At 35.8% G+C, this 15,190-nt stretch overlaps 1 protein-coding gene across 1 annotated transcript in view; it reads left to right on the forward strand.

Annotated features, from left to right (window-relative positions):
- NLN (neurolysin (metallopeptidase M3 family)) overlaps nt 1–14,257 on the forward strand; it is a 25,694-nt gene extending 11,437 nt beyond the window's left edge. Inside the window, exons 7-13 of the mRNA XM_010285555.1 lie at nt 1,138–1,273; nt 3,453–3,819; nt 5,052–5,253; nt 8,305–8,491; nt 9,816–9,944; nt 10,419–10,555; nt 13,891–14,257. Of these exons, the coding sequence (XP_010283857.1) occupies nt 1,138–1,273; nt 3,453–3,819; nt 5,052–5,253; nt 8,305–8,491; nt 9,816–9,944; nt 10,419–10,555; nt 13,891–14,025 (1,293 nt within the window). The 3' untranslated portion in view covers nt 14,026–14,257. The remainder of the gene's footprint in view (nt 1–1,137; nt 1,274–3,452; nt 3,820–5,051; nt 5,254–8,304; nt 8,492–9,815; nt 9,945–10,418; nt 10,556–13,890) is intronic.
- Nucleotides 14,258–15,190: the final 933 nt, after the last annotated feature.

Consider the following 15,190-nt stretch of genomic DNA (forward strand, 5'->3'; position numbering starts at 1 on the left):
CTGCTTCAGTAAGGACTTTCCTCCCAGAGAAGGATGTCTGATTTTAGCTTCTGTAGTACTTTGGGATTCTTCAGAATGAGAGGGGTTATTCAAGCACACGTTTTGGTTATGAAATACAGGTGACTAAAGTTAAATTAACACATTGCATATTGATTAGATTTTTAATTAGATTATTAAAAAATGCTGATTTTTATAAAAGACTCAATTATCTGAAAAATAGCTGGAAACATGCCTTATAAAAAGAAGAAATAATTTCACAAGTAATTTTTTTGTTACTAATGAGAACAGGCACCTATACAGGTACAAAAATGATGAAAAGGACAGAAAGGATAGAAGAAGTGTCATTCAGGCAATTGTACCAACCATTCGTTAGAGAACGATGGCAGAGTTGAGCTTTTGTACTTGTGTTGGAAAATGTGGAGTACAAGATAAGATAAAATGGCACCAAGGACTGCACATTCTGCAAGTCAGCACACTTAAAGGGATTTGCTGTTAAAACTGTGTGACAGTCTTCAAATCCAGTGCTTGAAAAAAGGTTTTCCCTTGACAAATCTCACTTTTCCAGAACTGGAGGTTAACACGGTTACATTTTCAGCTTCTCAAGGGTCTTCCACCACATTTAGGTCAGGGCCTGCGGTTTTTGTGTTTCAGATCTCTTTCTTGGACTGCTGTTGTCAGAGTGGCAAAAGAGTGAAATTTGCAAACAAGTGTTGAAGGTTGGCACAGTAGCTTTGCAGTTTTTCTTCACCATGAACAAGCAATAAAGCCTGCTGTCAGCCATTTCCCTGTTATCCTTTACATATAAATGATTGATAAAGGAAATAAACTCTTTGCAACTGTAAAAAATTGTTGTTATCCTAAAAGGAAATGGTATATCTTTTGATTAATTAAAACAGTTAAATTATAATAGGGAGAGTAATGATTCAGATTGAATAGAAAAGTATCTACCTGCAATCGAATGCTGTGACCAAAAAAAAAAAAATCTAGCTAAATTTACATTATACTGTGTTTATATCTTAAAGTATATAAAATTAAATGTTTGCTGTTTCATTTGATTACAGGTATTATTCAGGTAATTGTTTTGATAACATGCGTTTTCTGGTTTCCCTTTACAAATTTGCCTCCCTTCTTTTTTAGGAGAACACAAAAATTCTTCAGCAATTGCTTCCATTAAGGGCAAAAGTAGCAGACCTGCTTGGTTATAATACACATGCCAACTTTGTCCTGGAGGTAAACACTGCAAAGAGCACAGATAATGTAGCAGCGTTCTTAGGTTTGTTCTTATTTATAAACAATACTTCTATACTTGGTGTGGCAACATGACTTCTCAGCCAAGATAAATTGAAATACATAACTGGGTCAGAGAGTCCATCATGTTTAGATAGAAAAGGAACTCCCTGTTGCCTCTGTTTTGGCATATTTTTTGGGACCATAGCTGTACAAGTGTAAATGCTCCAAAACAGGGAAGCACAAGACAAAAATATGAAAATAACTGCTTTGTGACAGCAAATATAAGCAAGTGGTTATGTCTTTCTCTGCCCCAAAATGCAGTCATCCTAATTTAGAACCAGAATAACATGTGCAACCTAAGCAATTTCATCAGTTCAAGACACTGCGTCACAGTTGCAGCTTTTCATTCTCTTAGGTTAGCTGCAACGTTTTGTGCATCTGTAGCCTTAGTGTCTTTTTCTGATACAATGGCATTAAGTATAATAAAAGATTAAGTATGTGATGATGCAATTTCCATGAGCTGAATTAAAAAAATTAAATCTGGAATGATAGATTAAAACTGGAATTCAAAAGCCCTCTAATGGAATTCAATCTCAAACAGAGTTATCTTGAAAATTTTAAACTGAGCAGTTTACGAATGTATAGTCATCCTGTTGACCTCAGTGGGCCCACTCCTGGTCGTAGAGTTAACCTCTACTTTCTGGAATTATGTAGTTCCACAGTACAGTATATGTTCCTTTATTAATGTGTCCTAACATCACTTAGGATTGTATATTGATATATTGTATAAATAACCCCTCCTCCAAATAATTTAGTACAGTAGTAAAATCTGTTTGTTTTTTGTGTTTACACATCAATAAAGCACCTCTTCCTTCACCTGTAATTCTGCTTCATTTCTCCTTCTATGGTGTAAGCTCAGCTTCATATTTGGCAATAACAATTACCTTATTTTTACGTAAAATTAAATGTTAGAATTACCTGATTTTTGTTAAGTGTACTTAAAGTAGTTTATACTCTTTTCTATCCATCATATGTTTGTAATTATAAATGAGCTTGTATAATGCTGTGTTCTTTCATTTCTTCTGAAGCTGACACACCTCATAATTTATCAGTTATTATTGTGACTTTATGGTCTCATACTGTAAGAATTTATACATTTCTATTTATAAATATCATGTTTCATGGTATTTTTCATAGAGGGAGAATGTTCATTAAATTAATTATCAGCTTTAATTTAGTTATTTTGATATATCCTCATCTACAAGCATGATAGTATGATTTGCTCCACTTTGTTCATATATATTCACATTTTAAATCAATATTCATAATCCAATCTTACAGGTAGGAAGAAAAGCATTCTGTCCCATGACATATTCTGAATTTAGCATAATACAAGCTGCAAACAGTATTTCAGTCATGTGAATACATATAGTGCCTTACAGCCTATGTAGAAACAGGAGTGGCAATTCCTAAATTTTACACTCTAGATACCAATAGCGAACATTTTTCTTCCTAAGAATTCAGGTTAAAGTCCATAAATACTTACAAGAGATTAAGTACAGTAATGGGAGTTTCAATAAGCTGAAATATTTAATGTTCAATATACTGGATTCATAGTGCTATGACCCTTTCTTGTCCAAGAAAAACTATATTGGAAAAAATTGGGATCATAGAGATTAATATCCAGTGGCTTTGGTAGTCTAGAAGCTAGCCATCATACAGGCAAGAACTGTTTAGTCTCTTGTTCTTTTACAGGACTTTAGCTAGAATTAGGTCATAATCTGTTTTGAAAAGACTTAGAAGAAAAAAACAGTGTTTGAATTTTGTGTTGCACTTCCAGTAACTAATACAGTTAGTTGTAGTCTTCAGCTGTTTCTGCTGAAACACATCACGAGAACTGAGATTACATGAGGTAAATCAAAGTCTTCAAGAAAAGTGTCTAGCGTTGCTTTCCATGTCTGATGTTTTCAAAAAAATCTAAATTTACCAAAATCCTTCACAGTACTGCTAGGCCTGTGTGGAGTCCTGTATTATTTATAACATGCCAGCAATTAAAACTCACAAAGATAAGAAAGCAGGCAGTTGGCTTGCTGTTATTCAACAAATGGAAAAGTCTGGCATCCACTCTTGGGTCATGTGCTTAAAGTTATGAGTGTATTTTATAGGAATACACATTATGGTAAGCAACATGGTAGTTGATTCCAAGGCAATTTTTGTTTCAGATAATTTGAGTAAGAAGCTAAAGCCATTAGTTGAGGAAGAAAGGAAATTCATTCTAGATTTGAAGAAAAAGGAGTGTAAAGAAAGAAACTTTGCTTATGATGGAAGAATCAATGCATGGGATCTTCATTATTATATGAACAAAACAGAAGAGCTGAAGTACTCCATAGATCAAGAAAAGCTGAAGGAATACTTCCCAATTGAGGCTGTTACAGAAGGCTTACTGAGTATTTACCAGAAGCTGCTGGGACTTGTATTTGAGCAAGTAGAAAGTGCTCACGTTTGGCATGACAGCGTTAGTCTTTATACTGTAAAGGACAATTCAACAGGAGAAATGTTAGGGCAGTTCTATTTGGACCTTTACCCCAGGTAATTTTGACTTACTGTTTTACTTATGTTTTTAAAATGGAATTGGTCTTAGTGCATTGCTGGTATGGTTGAAATTAAACGCATTTGGAAGTAAATATTTGTCCCACTTACAAGAATATTATTGTGTTCATTAAGTTGTCCTCTGGACTGTTTTCAGATTGTTTACTTTTTTTTTCAGTACTACCCATGTTTCTTGCTTCTATTTGGTTTATGAAGCACTACTACTTTGCTAATTTTCTGTAGTATTGCTCTCTAGTCAGTTGTCCATAATTTTTTACCTCTATGAACTTTTCTCCTTCCTAGCTGTAATACTGTGTTTTACTTTTCATTTATGTTGAACTTTTACTCCAATCTGTTCAGATTAATTATATTCCTATTTGCCAAGTGTTCGTAGTTTCTCCCAGTTCATCTTTACACTTTATACGTGTATTTTATACCCTGTTGTCCAGACTGCTAAAGAAAGTGTCAAATAGATCAGGAGCAAGAATAGATTCCTGTTGAGCACACCGTGAAATGTACTGCCATGTTGATCTCTGTAACTGTCCAGCTAAACTAGACTGATTTGACAGGATTTATTCTGAGCTAGTCCTTTTTCCTCGTTTCTCCCTGATTGTTTGTTGGGGTTAAGAAAAATTAGTCAATACTGTAGTACCTAAATTTTCTTTTTAAGATAGGCACATGTTATCTCTTTCACCTGTTTGCCTGCTCCCCCCTCTCTGCATATTATGTGAATTGCTGAGGCTATTTGTTAGTAAGACTATTATGACTTACCCAGGTAGCTACTCAACTTTAGGGCAAAAAATTTCAAAATAATTTTTCTTTGAACTTTTGGATCACACTGAAAATGCAGTAAACGGTATTCTTTGGTCTGCTGAAATGAAAGAAAAAATACTGCTTCAGAGGGCAGAACCCAGTCCTTCCTGTTACAGTGGCAGTTTAAAGTAGAATTGACATATGAAGTATATGTACTTTCAGTATTTGAGGAAAAAATCAGGTACTTGTAAATGTTGCTGTGAATTTTAAACTGATGCAATTTAAGTACTGGGTTTTTTACCCCTTGTGCTATTAACAGGATCTTAAAGTTAGTGAGTCTTAGAAGTCATGAAAAGATGTAATTTCTTTGTGTAAAGCTTTAAAGAGACATTAACTGTCCCTGTTCTTGAATAGGCTTTGCCATTCTGGTGAACAGGCTTGTGGTTTGAAGATAGTGTCTGATATATTTTCTCATACAGAGAGGGAAAGTATGGGCATGCAGCATGCTTTGGTCTCCAGCCTGGTTGTCTTCTCTCTGATGGCAGCAGAATGATGTCTGTAGCTGCTCTGGTAACCAATTTCACAAAACCGGCATCAGATCGCCCATCATTGCTGCAACATGATGAAGTAAAGACTTACTTCCATGAATTTGGTCATGTAATGCATCAGATATGCGCACAGGTTGGTGATGTTTCAATTCCAGTGTAAGACTTACTTCTTTCTCCACTGTCTCAAAGCAAGGTATAAGTCTATATTGTTGGTTTCTAATTTTAGTAAAGTACGTATGCAGTTTTTTGCTTATTTTTTTGAAGTGACAGGTGGGAGGGGCTGTTTTTAATTTTTATTTAAAACTACAGCAATTAATACACCTTCTTACGAAAAACATTTTCATAGGAACATGTACGTTTGCGTTTGCACCTTACAGGTAGCTGTGACAGGTGACTAGATCCATGTGTAAGGTGAAGAATGTGCTCAGTGGTGGCTTCTGTTACAGCTGTCAGAGGGTTTTTTATTACTTCTAGTGGCATGGTAGCTATTAGAAACAAAAAAAGGTTTCTGTACCTAGGAATACAAATGATTTATGAATCCAGATCACCTCCAGCATTTTGGCATTTAGCACTCTTGACATCAAAAGCATAAAACAGGTCTTGCTTGAGCCATTGTATTTTCTGCTCTCCTATCTAATGGTCAGGGTTCTCACAGTGACCAGAAAGAACTGAAGCTAGTTCACAGATTTTGCATCAAGATATGAATAAAGTTATAAAGTTGCTGGTTAATTTTTACTTACATGTAAAATTGATTCTGCCAGACGATAAATTTATTATTGGCCTAATTAAATTTTATGTTTCAGAGAAAGACACATCTCCATATTCAGCCACCAAAAAATTTGCATAATTACAAATCCAGACTTCATGTGGCACTGCTTTTGTTTTCATTATAAACAACCACCACATAATAAAATCAGAGAAATATGACACATTGGATTTTAATTCTTGACCTAGAGACTAGGGCTGCAGAGTAAAGAAACAAAGTCATATAAATACAGACATTAAATCTAGAATTAAACAAATGACATTCAAGCAAACTTCAGAACAAGTAGCTGGACTTGCTTAGATACTTTTGTATCATGGTGAAGGTAGAAATATAACAATTATTTGATCATCTGCACCCCAAGACAGGTGTTTCTGAGCTCAAAAAATGAGAAATAAAACCTGTTCTTTCTTTTAAACTACCTAGAAGGTGTTTATAAATCAGACACATTCAGCACTGGTACAAAATTGACCGCAACATTTTGATAAACAATGAGGATGTGCCTGGGTGCTGCAGAGCCCCTTCTGGGCAGCCCAAGCCAACAATTCCAATGCTTATGTATTTCACTTGCTGTGGAATTGCACACAGGTTAGGGAGGACTGCTTTCCAGCTGTCTCTCCCGCTGCTGAGATGGTTTCTGTGTGCATAGCTACTGTGCTTACTGCTGTTGTATTTTATGTAAATTGTTATTTGCACACCTACAAATAACTTGTTAGTCCCATGTAAGAACATCCTGTCCTCTGGGATTTGTGTGTGCGAAGCACTATCTTGTTTCATATGATGACTTGCTTAAGCATGTTAAAACTTGGTATTTAAAGGGTATGCAGGGATCGGACTGGGTGGGAATCTGTGAGCTCTGGTGAGTCTCTGAAAGGTCAGCTGTTGGACACATACTCCTTGTGATGTACTGCGGGCCTGCTGGGAAGTGAGCTATTAGAGCAGGGAGGGGATCTGTTTATGCCGTAAGGGAAGGAGAACTATTCAACTACCTTGATCCAAACATCTTAATATTTTTTGTAAGCATGGTGCACTTATGTATGGGTAAATGAGGATATCTAGAGGCCAACAAACTGCACTCCTTTTGCCTTTTGCTTTAGTCACTTCTGCCACCATTTCTTCCCAGCTGATGCTTCCTAGCTTTTCTTCATAGATGCTATTCAGCAAGTACAGTAAGAAGGGCCAGCCTGTTACAACTATGGATTTGAGTAATCCACAAGTGTAAATGAAGGCAAATGCTTTTCTTCATTGCTGCTGTTCATCTGAAGACATGAAAGGAAGTTACACGCATGTGACATAGCTGCCAGTTCAATGTATGTCGTATATTATACATACTTTTTTTTTTTGTAATCCTGCAAGAAAGTTGGTTCAAAAGCCAGTACTCCTGTGTGCATCTGTTCCCTGATGGAGCATGGAACCTGAGAATATCTGTAGCTCTTAGAGCGTTTGGGAAACTGAAAACTCTCTTTTTTGTTTAGCCTGTGAAATGTTTTATCAGAATGTCGCTGAGAAGGGAAGAACAATAAAATTGAGTTGGTAGGAGGAGGGAGCCTTATTACAGGACAAGTGTGGAGTGAGACCAAATAATTTCTGTTGGTATTTGAACAGTTGTCTTTCAAAAGTGACTGTATCTTTTTAGAAATATTTTGGGTTTGGAATATATTTTAATGAAGATTTTTAACTGCACAAAATGTTTCTTCAAAATTAGTATCTGGGGAGGGAGCTTTTTAAACATGAAGTGATTGAAGATGGTGAAGTAAAAAATAAAAAGATCTAATGTGCTTGGCTTTCAGAAGGAAGATTCTTCTATCAGTGATTGAGTATATCAGATTTGGAGACCTTACATGGATAAAGTTGCTAGGATTAATTTATTTCAGTGATGTATTACTGGCTCAAAAAAGTGTGCAATACGTTAACTACATGCATTATGAATTTAGACAGGACAAAGCTTAATACGATAATTGGTCAAGTAAAATCTTTGAATCAGTGCGATGAGACTAATACAACAAACTATTTTCTAAGTGTGTAATTGGAGTTTGTTATTTTACTTTGCGGTAATATAACAAAATTTTATAACAATTTACAAATTATATCACTGTTGTAAGACAGCATGGAAACGTTCGTATTGCTTCATAAGCTAAAAGGTAAAAATCAATAATATTAAGAAAACTGAAGTACTGTTTCACACCAGTGGAGAGTGCAGTAAATACCTACTGAGTAATCTATTTTGTTGCTTGGCATTGGTCTTATATCTGAATTTTTGCCCACCTTTCTTTAAAATTCGTTTTTAAAAGTATTATTATTGACCTGTTCAAATTATTTCTTTTGCTGTTATTAACATTGAAAATTTGGCATCTGAAAGTTTATATTCTGCTAGAAATCCTGGCTTCTATTTTCATTTAATACACTGGCTTTTCCTTTTAGACTGATTTTGCTAGGTTTAGTGGAACGAATGTGGAAACAGACTTTGTAGAGGTACCTTCACAGATGTTTGAGAACTGGGTGTGGGAAAAAGAACCACTACAGCAAATGTCAAGACATTATAAAGATGAAAGCCATGTTGCAGACACTCTCCTTGAGAAACTTGCTGCCTCTAGACTGGCTAATACAGGTATCTCCCTCCCCTCTCTCCCTGCAGTATATATATAAAAATATATCATTAAAATATTGGTGGGAAACATTAAAGACAAACATAACAACCATATTACATTTATTCTGTGTGTACAGTTATCACTGTCTTCCTGGGTTTATTTGCATAGGTACCACCATTAGTAAAGGCTATGATGACATATACCACCATTTGCAGGAATAGTAGCAGCTCTGATTTTCCAGGATACCTACAGGACTAAAATACTTTTGCATTCCTCTCCATGTGACTTTTTTTACCTACCTACTTTGCTCATTTAAAATTGGGGATGGGGGAAAGGTTCTGGGTTTTCTATTGTTTTGTTGTTGTTTTTTTCTGGTAGCCTAGGGCAGGTAATGTGCAGGTACTATGCAGGTATACAGGATCAGATTTTCTACATGTATCATTTACACTTGATTTGCACATGACACTTGACAGACATGAAAGTTGATTGCAAATTTACAGACAGAAGTTGCATATCCCAGACAGAAGTGGTGTAGCCCTGCATTGCTCAAACAGCCTCTTAACTTCTCAATTCAGAACCTTAAGTTCATGTTCTCTGCCTTCCCAGAAGATATATTGCCTTTCCAAACTAGGGTCCCAATTCTCTTCTCCTTCCATGTCTTGTACCATCTTACATGGATCTTCAAACCAAGATTGTAATCTCATGTCATTACCTATGATCTCATTGTTATTCTGTCACTCTCACCCCTCTGTCCCTGTAATCAGGACTCTCCCAATATCATAGTCTTACCCATTTATGGTACAATTTGTCATTAAGCTACTGCTGTTTATTTCATACTGCTTCCCTACCCTGAACAAGAAGTCCCTGTCCTTCTGGCTTGTACATAAGCATTTTTTCTGAGTAAAGATTGGTATCTTGTAGCTTCTTCAAAAAAAGCCTACAGCAGCTGCAGCAGCAGTTCTTGCTCTTTTTTGAAGAGTCTTAGGTTAGATATACTTACTGTCATCTGTGCAAGCCCTGAATGAAATGTTATACTGAAAGTGAAGACAGCTGAAATCAATTTTCAATATTGAAATTTGCTTTTAAAATATCTGCTTTATTTTGGTTTTGATCTGTGAAGAAAGTAATATTTGAAAAGGTGGAGCTTATAATGACAATTCTTTTATAAAAATATGCCTCTCAACTTTCTGTAACTGAAGCAATTCAGCTGGAAATTACTCCAGGTTTCTTCCATAGTTAAAATTCTAATAATTTAGGATGCATGTTGAGATCTCTGAACGAAAGGTGCTAAAGAAACTCCAGCTACTTTGATGATAGCTAATTAAATGTTCTTAACCCAATTAGGCCTTTTAACTCTCCGTCAGATTGTTTTGAGCAAAGTTGACCAGGCACTGCATACAAAGCCATCTGTTGACCCAGCAGATGAATATGCCAAGTACTGTATGGAGGTTCTAGGAATTCCTGCCACCCCAGGTATGTCAGTATAAAGCTTTTATACAGCATGTCCAAATGGTTTGATTAAACATGCCTTTCTTTCCCAATAATGCTTGGTATACAAAAAACCCCTAGCTGTTGTTTATGAAAGAATTTGTGAAGCTGAAATAATTGCTTTCAAATTTGGGGTGATCTTAATGATCTCTTGTGAAGAAAGATGAAGGTAAATATAAACCTTAAACTTTTGCAGGTTATATTTTAGAGTAGCACGGTACGAATATCACTTTAGATGTTCTGTCACATCTGTATTGGATGTTTTTGACACTGAGTTTCCTTTGTAGCCAACAGAACATGGCCAATACTTTACAGGCATAGTCAGCCCCTTTGTGTTAGAAGTTTCAAAGTAGTTGGTACAAATTCCTTATCAATTTATTCTCCAAGTTGATATACTCTATACATCGAAGAAACAACTGCCTCTGATTTAAATAAATTAATGTTAATCTACTTTTCAAGGAACAAACATGCCAGCTACTTTTGGACATCTGGCAGGTGGTTATGATGGTCAGTACTATGGATACCTGTGGAGTGAAGTATTTTCCATGGACATTTTTTATAGCTGCTTTAAGGAAGAAGGAATAATGAATCCAAAGGTAGGTGATGAATATTTTTTTATGAGAGACTTTTGTTGCACTTTGTCTCTGAAACCACATTTATTACAATCATGATCCGCAGGTGTAACATCTCAAGTGCTTCTTCTGTACCTGTCCAGTTCAAATCAACCAAAAAAAGGTATATAAATAACTTGATTACTTTAGCAAAATATCTTAAAATTTCCAAGAGCACTTAGATTTTAATACAATTCTTAAATAGTCATATATTTAATACTAAGTTATGACACTTTCAAGACACGGTGCCGCATTGATTAATGCCCTTATCTTTAATTTTAGACTGAAAAAACATATTCCTCCATTGAAAGAGAAGATACGTGTTCTTCTGCTGTGAAAGCTGTATGATAATGGTGCTCTATTTCCATTAATAGTACCTCAAGTATGTGGTACTTCTTTGTAGTTATTATTTAGAAAACTTAATTTATTTTGAGCTTTCTCTTTCACAGTATAGCATAACTCACAAATACTTTCCTCTTTAGTTTTTCTCCCAAGAGGCTTTTGAAGTTCAAATCATTGACAGGTTCCAGATTTACTGGGCTGTTTTTTCCCTTGTGTAATTCTCCAGCCTCTTCTGCCTCCAGCAGAAAGAAAAGATAGTTAGTGATTGGCTAGTAGTCTTGCCAATTCTGGCAACCTTTTTTATTTTTCAGAGATTACAGTATTAGAGTTGTGAGTTGAGGTGCTGCGTTCTATCATGGGAAAGACCTTTCAGTTTTCCTGATCCTCTTATCTGTCTTCTGGATTCAGCAGCCAGCACAAGTTCTTCCCTTCAGTAAATATATACAAGAGGGAAGTAAAGGAGAGAGTAGAAAGTATTTGACTTTCCTGTTCCTCTCCTGGAATTTGCCTTCATTCCTCCTCTTCCTTATCACAGCAACCAGAACTTCTAGAGCTGTCCTTCCGTCTAAAGGGTGGAGAAAGAAAACAAGATTCAACTTTGACCTGGACAAAGAAAGGAGTCCAAAAAGGAGATGGGGGTAGGGGCTAAAAAACTTGAGGCAGTGGTTAGGCCAATGAAACCCAAAAGGGCTTTTATGAAGAAAAGCAGCAAACTGAATAGTTTGAGAGGTGATTGAAAGTTTTGGGGGTCAAGATTGATTTTGAAGTGCTAGGGATTCATGACAGGTACATGTGAGAATAAGCACTCCTGCTTATTCAGTGGGAATGCTGTCACTCATAAGAGCAGGAGAGAAGAAATGGCAAATTAAATGAGAGAATAAAATATTTTCTTAATAGAATGTTGTTCATATGGATCTTAAAAATTACATTTGGGGAGGGGTCAGACTTACTGGGTTTTTTTAACTGTTTGCAGTTTGGAGAGATGGATAAGGGTACTGGTGCCAGACTTGTGGGACTCTGTGTCAGTTCTCTGTTCTGACACACAGACACCCCTTCAGCGTCATCACAGACCTTTTTTCTGTTAGCTTTACTCTCTACTCTCAAAATTCTTTTCTGGTGATTGTATAGCCAAAACCCTAAACCATAGTTTTCCAGAATTGCTCTGTGACCTTTGCTTCTCCTGAGGGATAAAAGTGCCTTTTATTTGGGTTTTTTGGTGGGGATTTTTGTTTTCTCTGCCTGTGTATGGGAGGCTTTGAGAATAATTTAATTATGCTAGGAATGAATGTTTGGTATGGTTCAGCTACAAGGAAACTAGTGCTGCTTTTAATGTGAAGCCTGCTATCCAGGCTAAGAAGTGAGGAAGAAAAATTATTAGATGTGCGTGTCACTCACTCTGTAGCATATGTGTGTGCACACACTTTGCTTGACTGCTGATATAATTTCAGGGGTAACTCTGTAGAGATTTTCCCTCCCTCTTCAGAGCAATGCTATCTCTTCAGATTGGTTCTACTTCAACTCGTTTTCCTTATTGGCATTCCATGTATAGTTCCACAGGATGGGACAAACAATCTTTTATAAACAAACACTAGACACTGGTATGATTTTTGTAGTTACTTATATTGCATTGTATCTAGACTTAGACTAGTCTTCAGACCAGCATGAAAGGAAAACAGTTATGATATTATGACTAGGGTTTTTAGAAATTTGGCTTACCTCTTCCTGTTAGAATAAAACCTTACTTCCTGTTTTGAGCAACAGTTATAGAAACTAGTTTCAGAGACTGTATAAAAATTCTTCAGCAAACACTTAACTTTAACTTCATTGGTTGACACGCTCCTTAGTTCTTGCATGTTACCTGAAATAACCTTTGGTCTCCGTAGAACTGAGCAATGTGTTGGCTCTGGAGCAAAGACTCAAATCTACTCAGATAACACTTTTAAACTACAGGGAACAATGTCTTCATTTGCTGCTGATGTTCAGGAAACTAACACAAATAGTGAAGTATAAGTAATGCTTCAGTGAATTTTTTTTTTTTTTTTTTGCATTTTAGTTTTTTCAATGCAATTGGTAATGCAATTAAGTCATGGAATTCCATAAATTAAAAAGACCTATGCTTGGTTTTGCAGTGCAGCTATCAGGAAGCAGTGTAGTCCTGCTATCTCATAGCTTTGACATGTGGGGGAAGTATATATGTGTCCCTACAGTGACTAAAAGGAAGAACATTGTTTTCTTCAATATCAGAAGCATCTGGGACATCTACATGCAAAATAATATTTTCTCATTGATAGTCATGTCTCAGAAGCCCAGAATTCTCCAGCTATGTTCTTTAAAATATGACCTTTTGTTAAGAAAGTCCTCATTACTTACTGTTGTCTCAGAAGCTTGGTTCATTCCTTTTAAAAGAATCCATTCCTTCTGAAGTAATAAAGTTTCTTCCTGAAAAGAAAACCTGAGTTAAGTCTCTGTTACTTTAAGATAATTTAATAGGGGAGTTAGGTGTGTTTGTGTATATTACAAATACTAGTATGCATATAATACATGTAGATCTGCAGTGTCGTTCCTCAATGCTTTATCTATTTATCTCTGAACTATCATCTCTGTTATCCAAACAGATTAAAGAGAAATCATTAATTAAGAGAGAATGGATGTTAGGTTCCCTTCTCCTGCCAGTCAGTCATGGGGATAATCCATTACTGAATAGTGTATGGAATCTGTGCACATGTTGTGCTTTGTAGAATGTCTTCCAGATGAGTTTTGAAACGACAAGAAAAAGGGTTTCTTTGAGAATAGGTTGAATTTCTGGTCTTTTGAGTTCTTCCAGCAGATCTAAATTATACTTGTGGCATATCCTGATTTGGTATCTGGAAGGAGGGAAGGTGTTTAATCATGAGTAGATTTTTGATTATGCAACAAAGACAGAAAAGAGGCAGTTTGCAAGATAAGAAATATTAACATTCTGCTTTACCTTTCATTAGGCTGGGATGAAATACAGAAACCTCATTTTGAAGCCTGGAGGATCTTTGGATGGGATGGATATGCTACAAAATTTCTTGGAGCGTAAACCAAGCCAAAGAGCTTTTCTATTGAGTAAGGGATTATGTGTTCAGTAAAATTAGGATTCCTTTGTAATGGCATATAAGTACAGAATGAGCTGGAAATGTCAGTGTATTTCACATCTTAACTATGTATCACTCTAGGGAAATTGGGTCCTTTTTGGTGATTTTTTTAAAATTGTATAAATAAAAATGTGATTTTAAAAAAACTGCATAGGACTACAAAATTCAACACATCAGGGGAAAAAAAAAATCAGAGATGTGCAGAACCTAAGGAATTTGGATGGTAACTTTTTTGAATTGTTATGAAATACTACTAATCAGTATGAGGAGTTGACGCCATGTTTCTCATTTAATGGATGCACTTAAACTATGTCTTGTGAATGAATTTTAAAACTGGAGGGGACAGTTTTTAATTAATATGGTTTTAAAACTGGAGGACACTACCAGCAATAAAAGAGACAGATTCATTCTTACTTTGTATTCTTTGATTGTATTGATGGCTCACAAATGTTTTTGATGGAGAAGTATTTGATTTCATCATGGTTTGGGTTCAGTCTAGCTTCTTGACAAATGTCAAGGCTGAGAACCTGCCCCAGATAGTTTTACAGGAGAGACACTTGTGTGATACTTTTAGACTTCATTCTGATGCAAGTTAAATTCTTGTATCATTTCTAAACTTACGCAGTATAACTAAAAAGAAAAAAAAAAAAACCTACCATTTGAGCTACTATTTTCTTCCCTTCTTTGAGGAAAACCAGCAAAAAATCTATGACCTTGGCAGTTATTCCACCACTTTTTCTTTCTTGTTGATAATCACAAATCAGGTCTTTGTTTTCCAAATTATATCAACACTGGCACTGAAAAGTTATACTTGAGCAATTATAATGGTTTCAGCTGGTTTGTGAAGTATTTTGAGATACATGGAAGGAAGGGAAGATGATGTCCCTGGTGAGAAAGGTAAAAGTCAATCCGAGATTCTACTATTCCTTTCCAGTGTGGCAGGCACAGGTGCTACAAAAAAGCTTCATAGATTTAATGATTTCAGCTCTGGGAGTGTGAGAATAATCAAGGAATTATTTTGCAGCTTTTCTGCAAGATCAGGAAAGATGAGTCTTACAAGCCAACTCTACGTCATAAAAATAAAACTGTTAATCCAAGTGCACTTTTCTTGTTGTTAGACGTCATACATTACTTTGGTTTTGGTATTGCAACATGTATA

Source organism: Phaethon lepturus, unplaced genomic scaffold (assembly GCF_000687285.1).
Source record: "Phaethon lepturus isolate BGI_N335 unplaced genomic scaffold, ASM68728v1 scaffold44450, whole genome shotgun sequence".
NCBI classification, from domain to species: Eukaryota; Metazoa; Chordata; class Aves; order Phaethontiformes; family Phaethontidae; genus Phaethon; species Phaethon lepturus.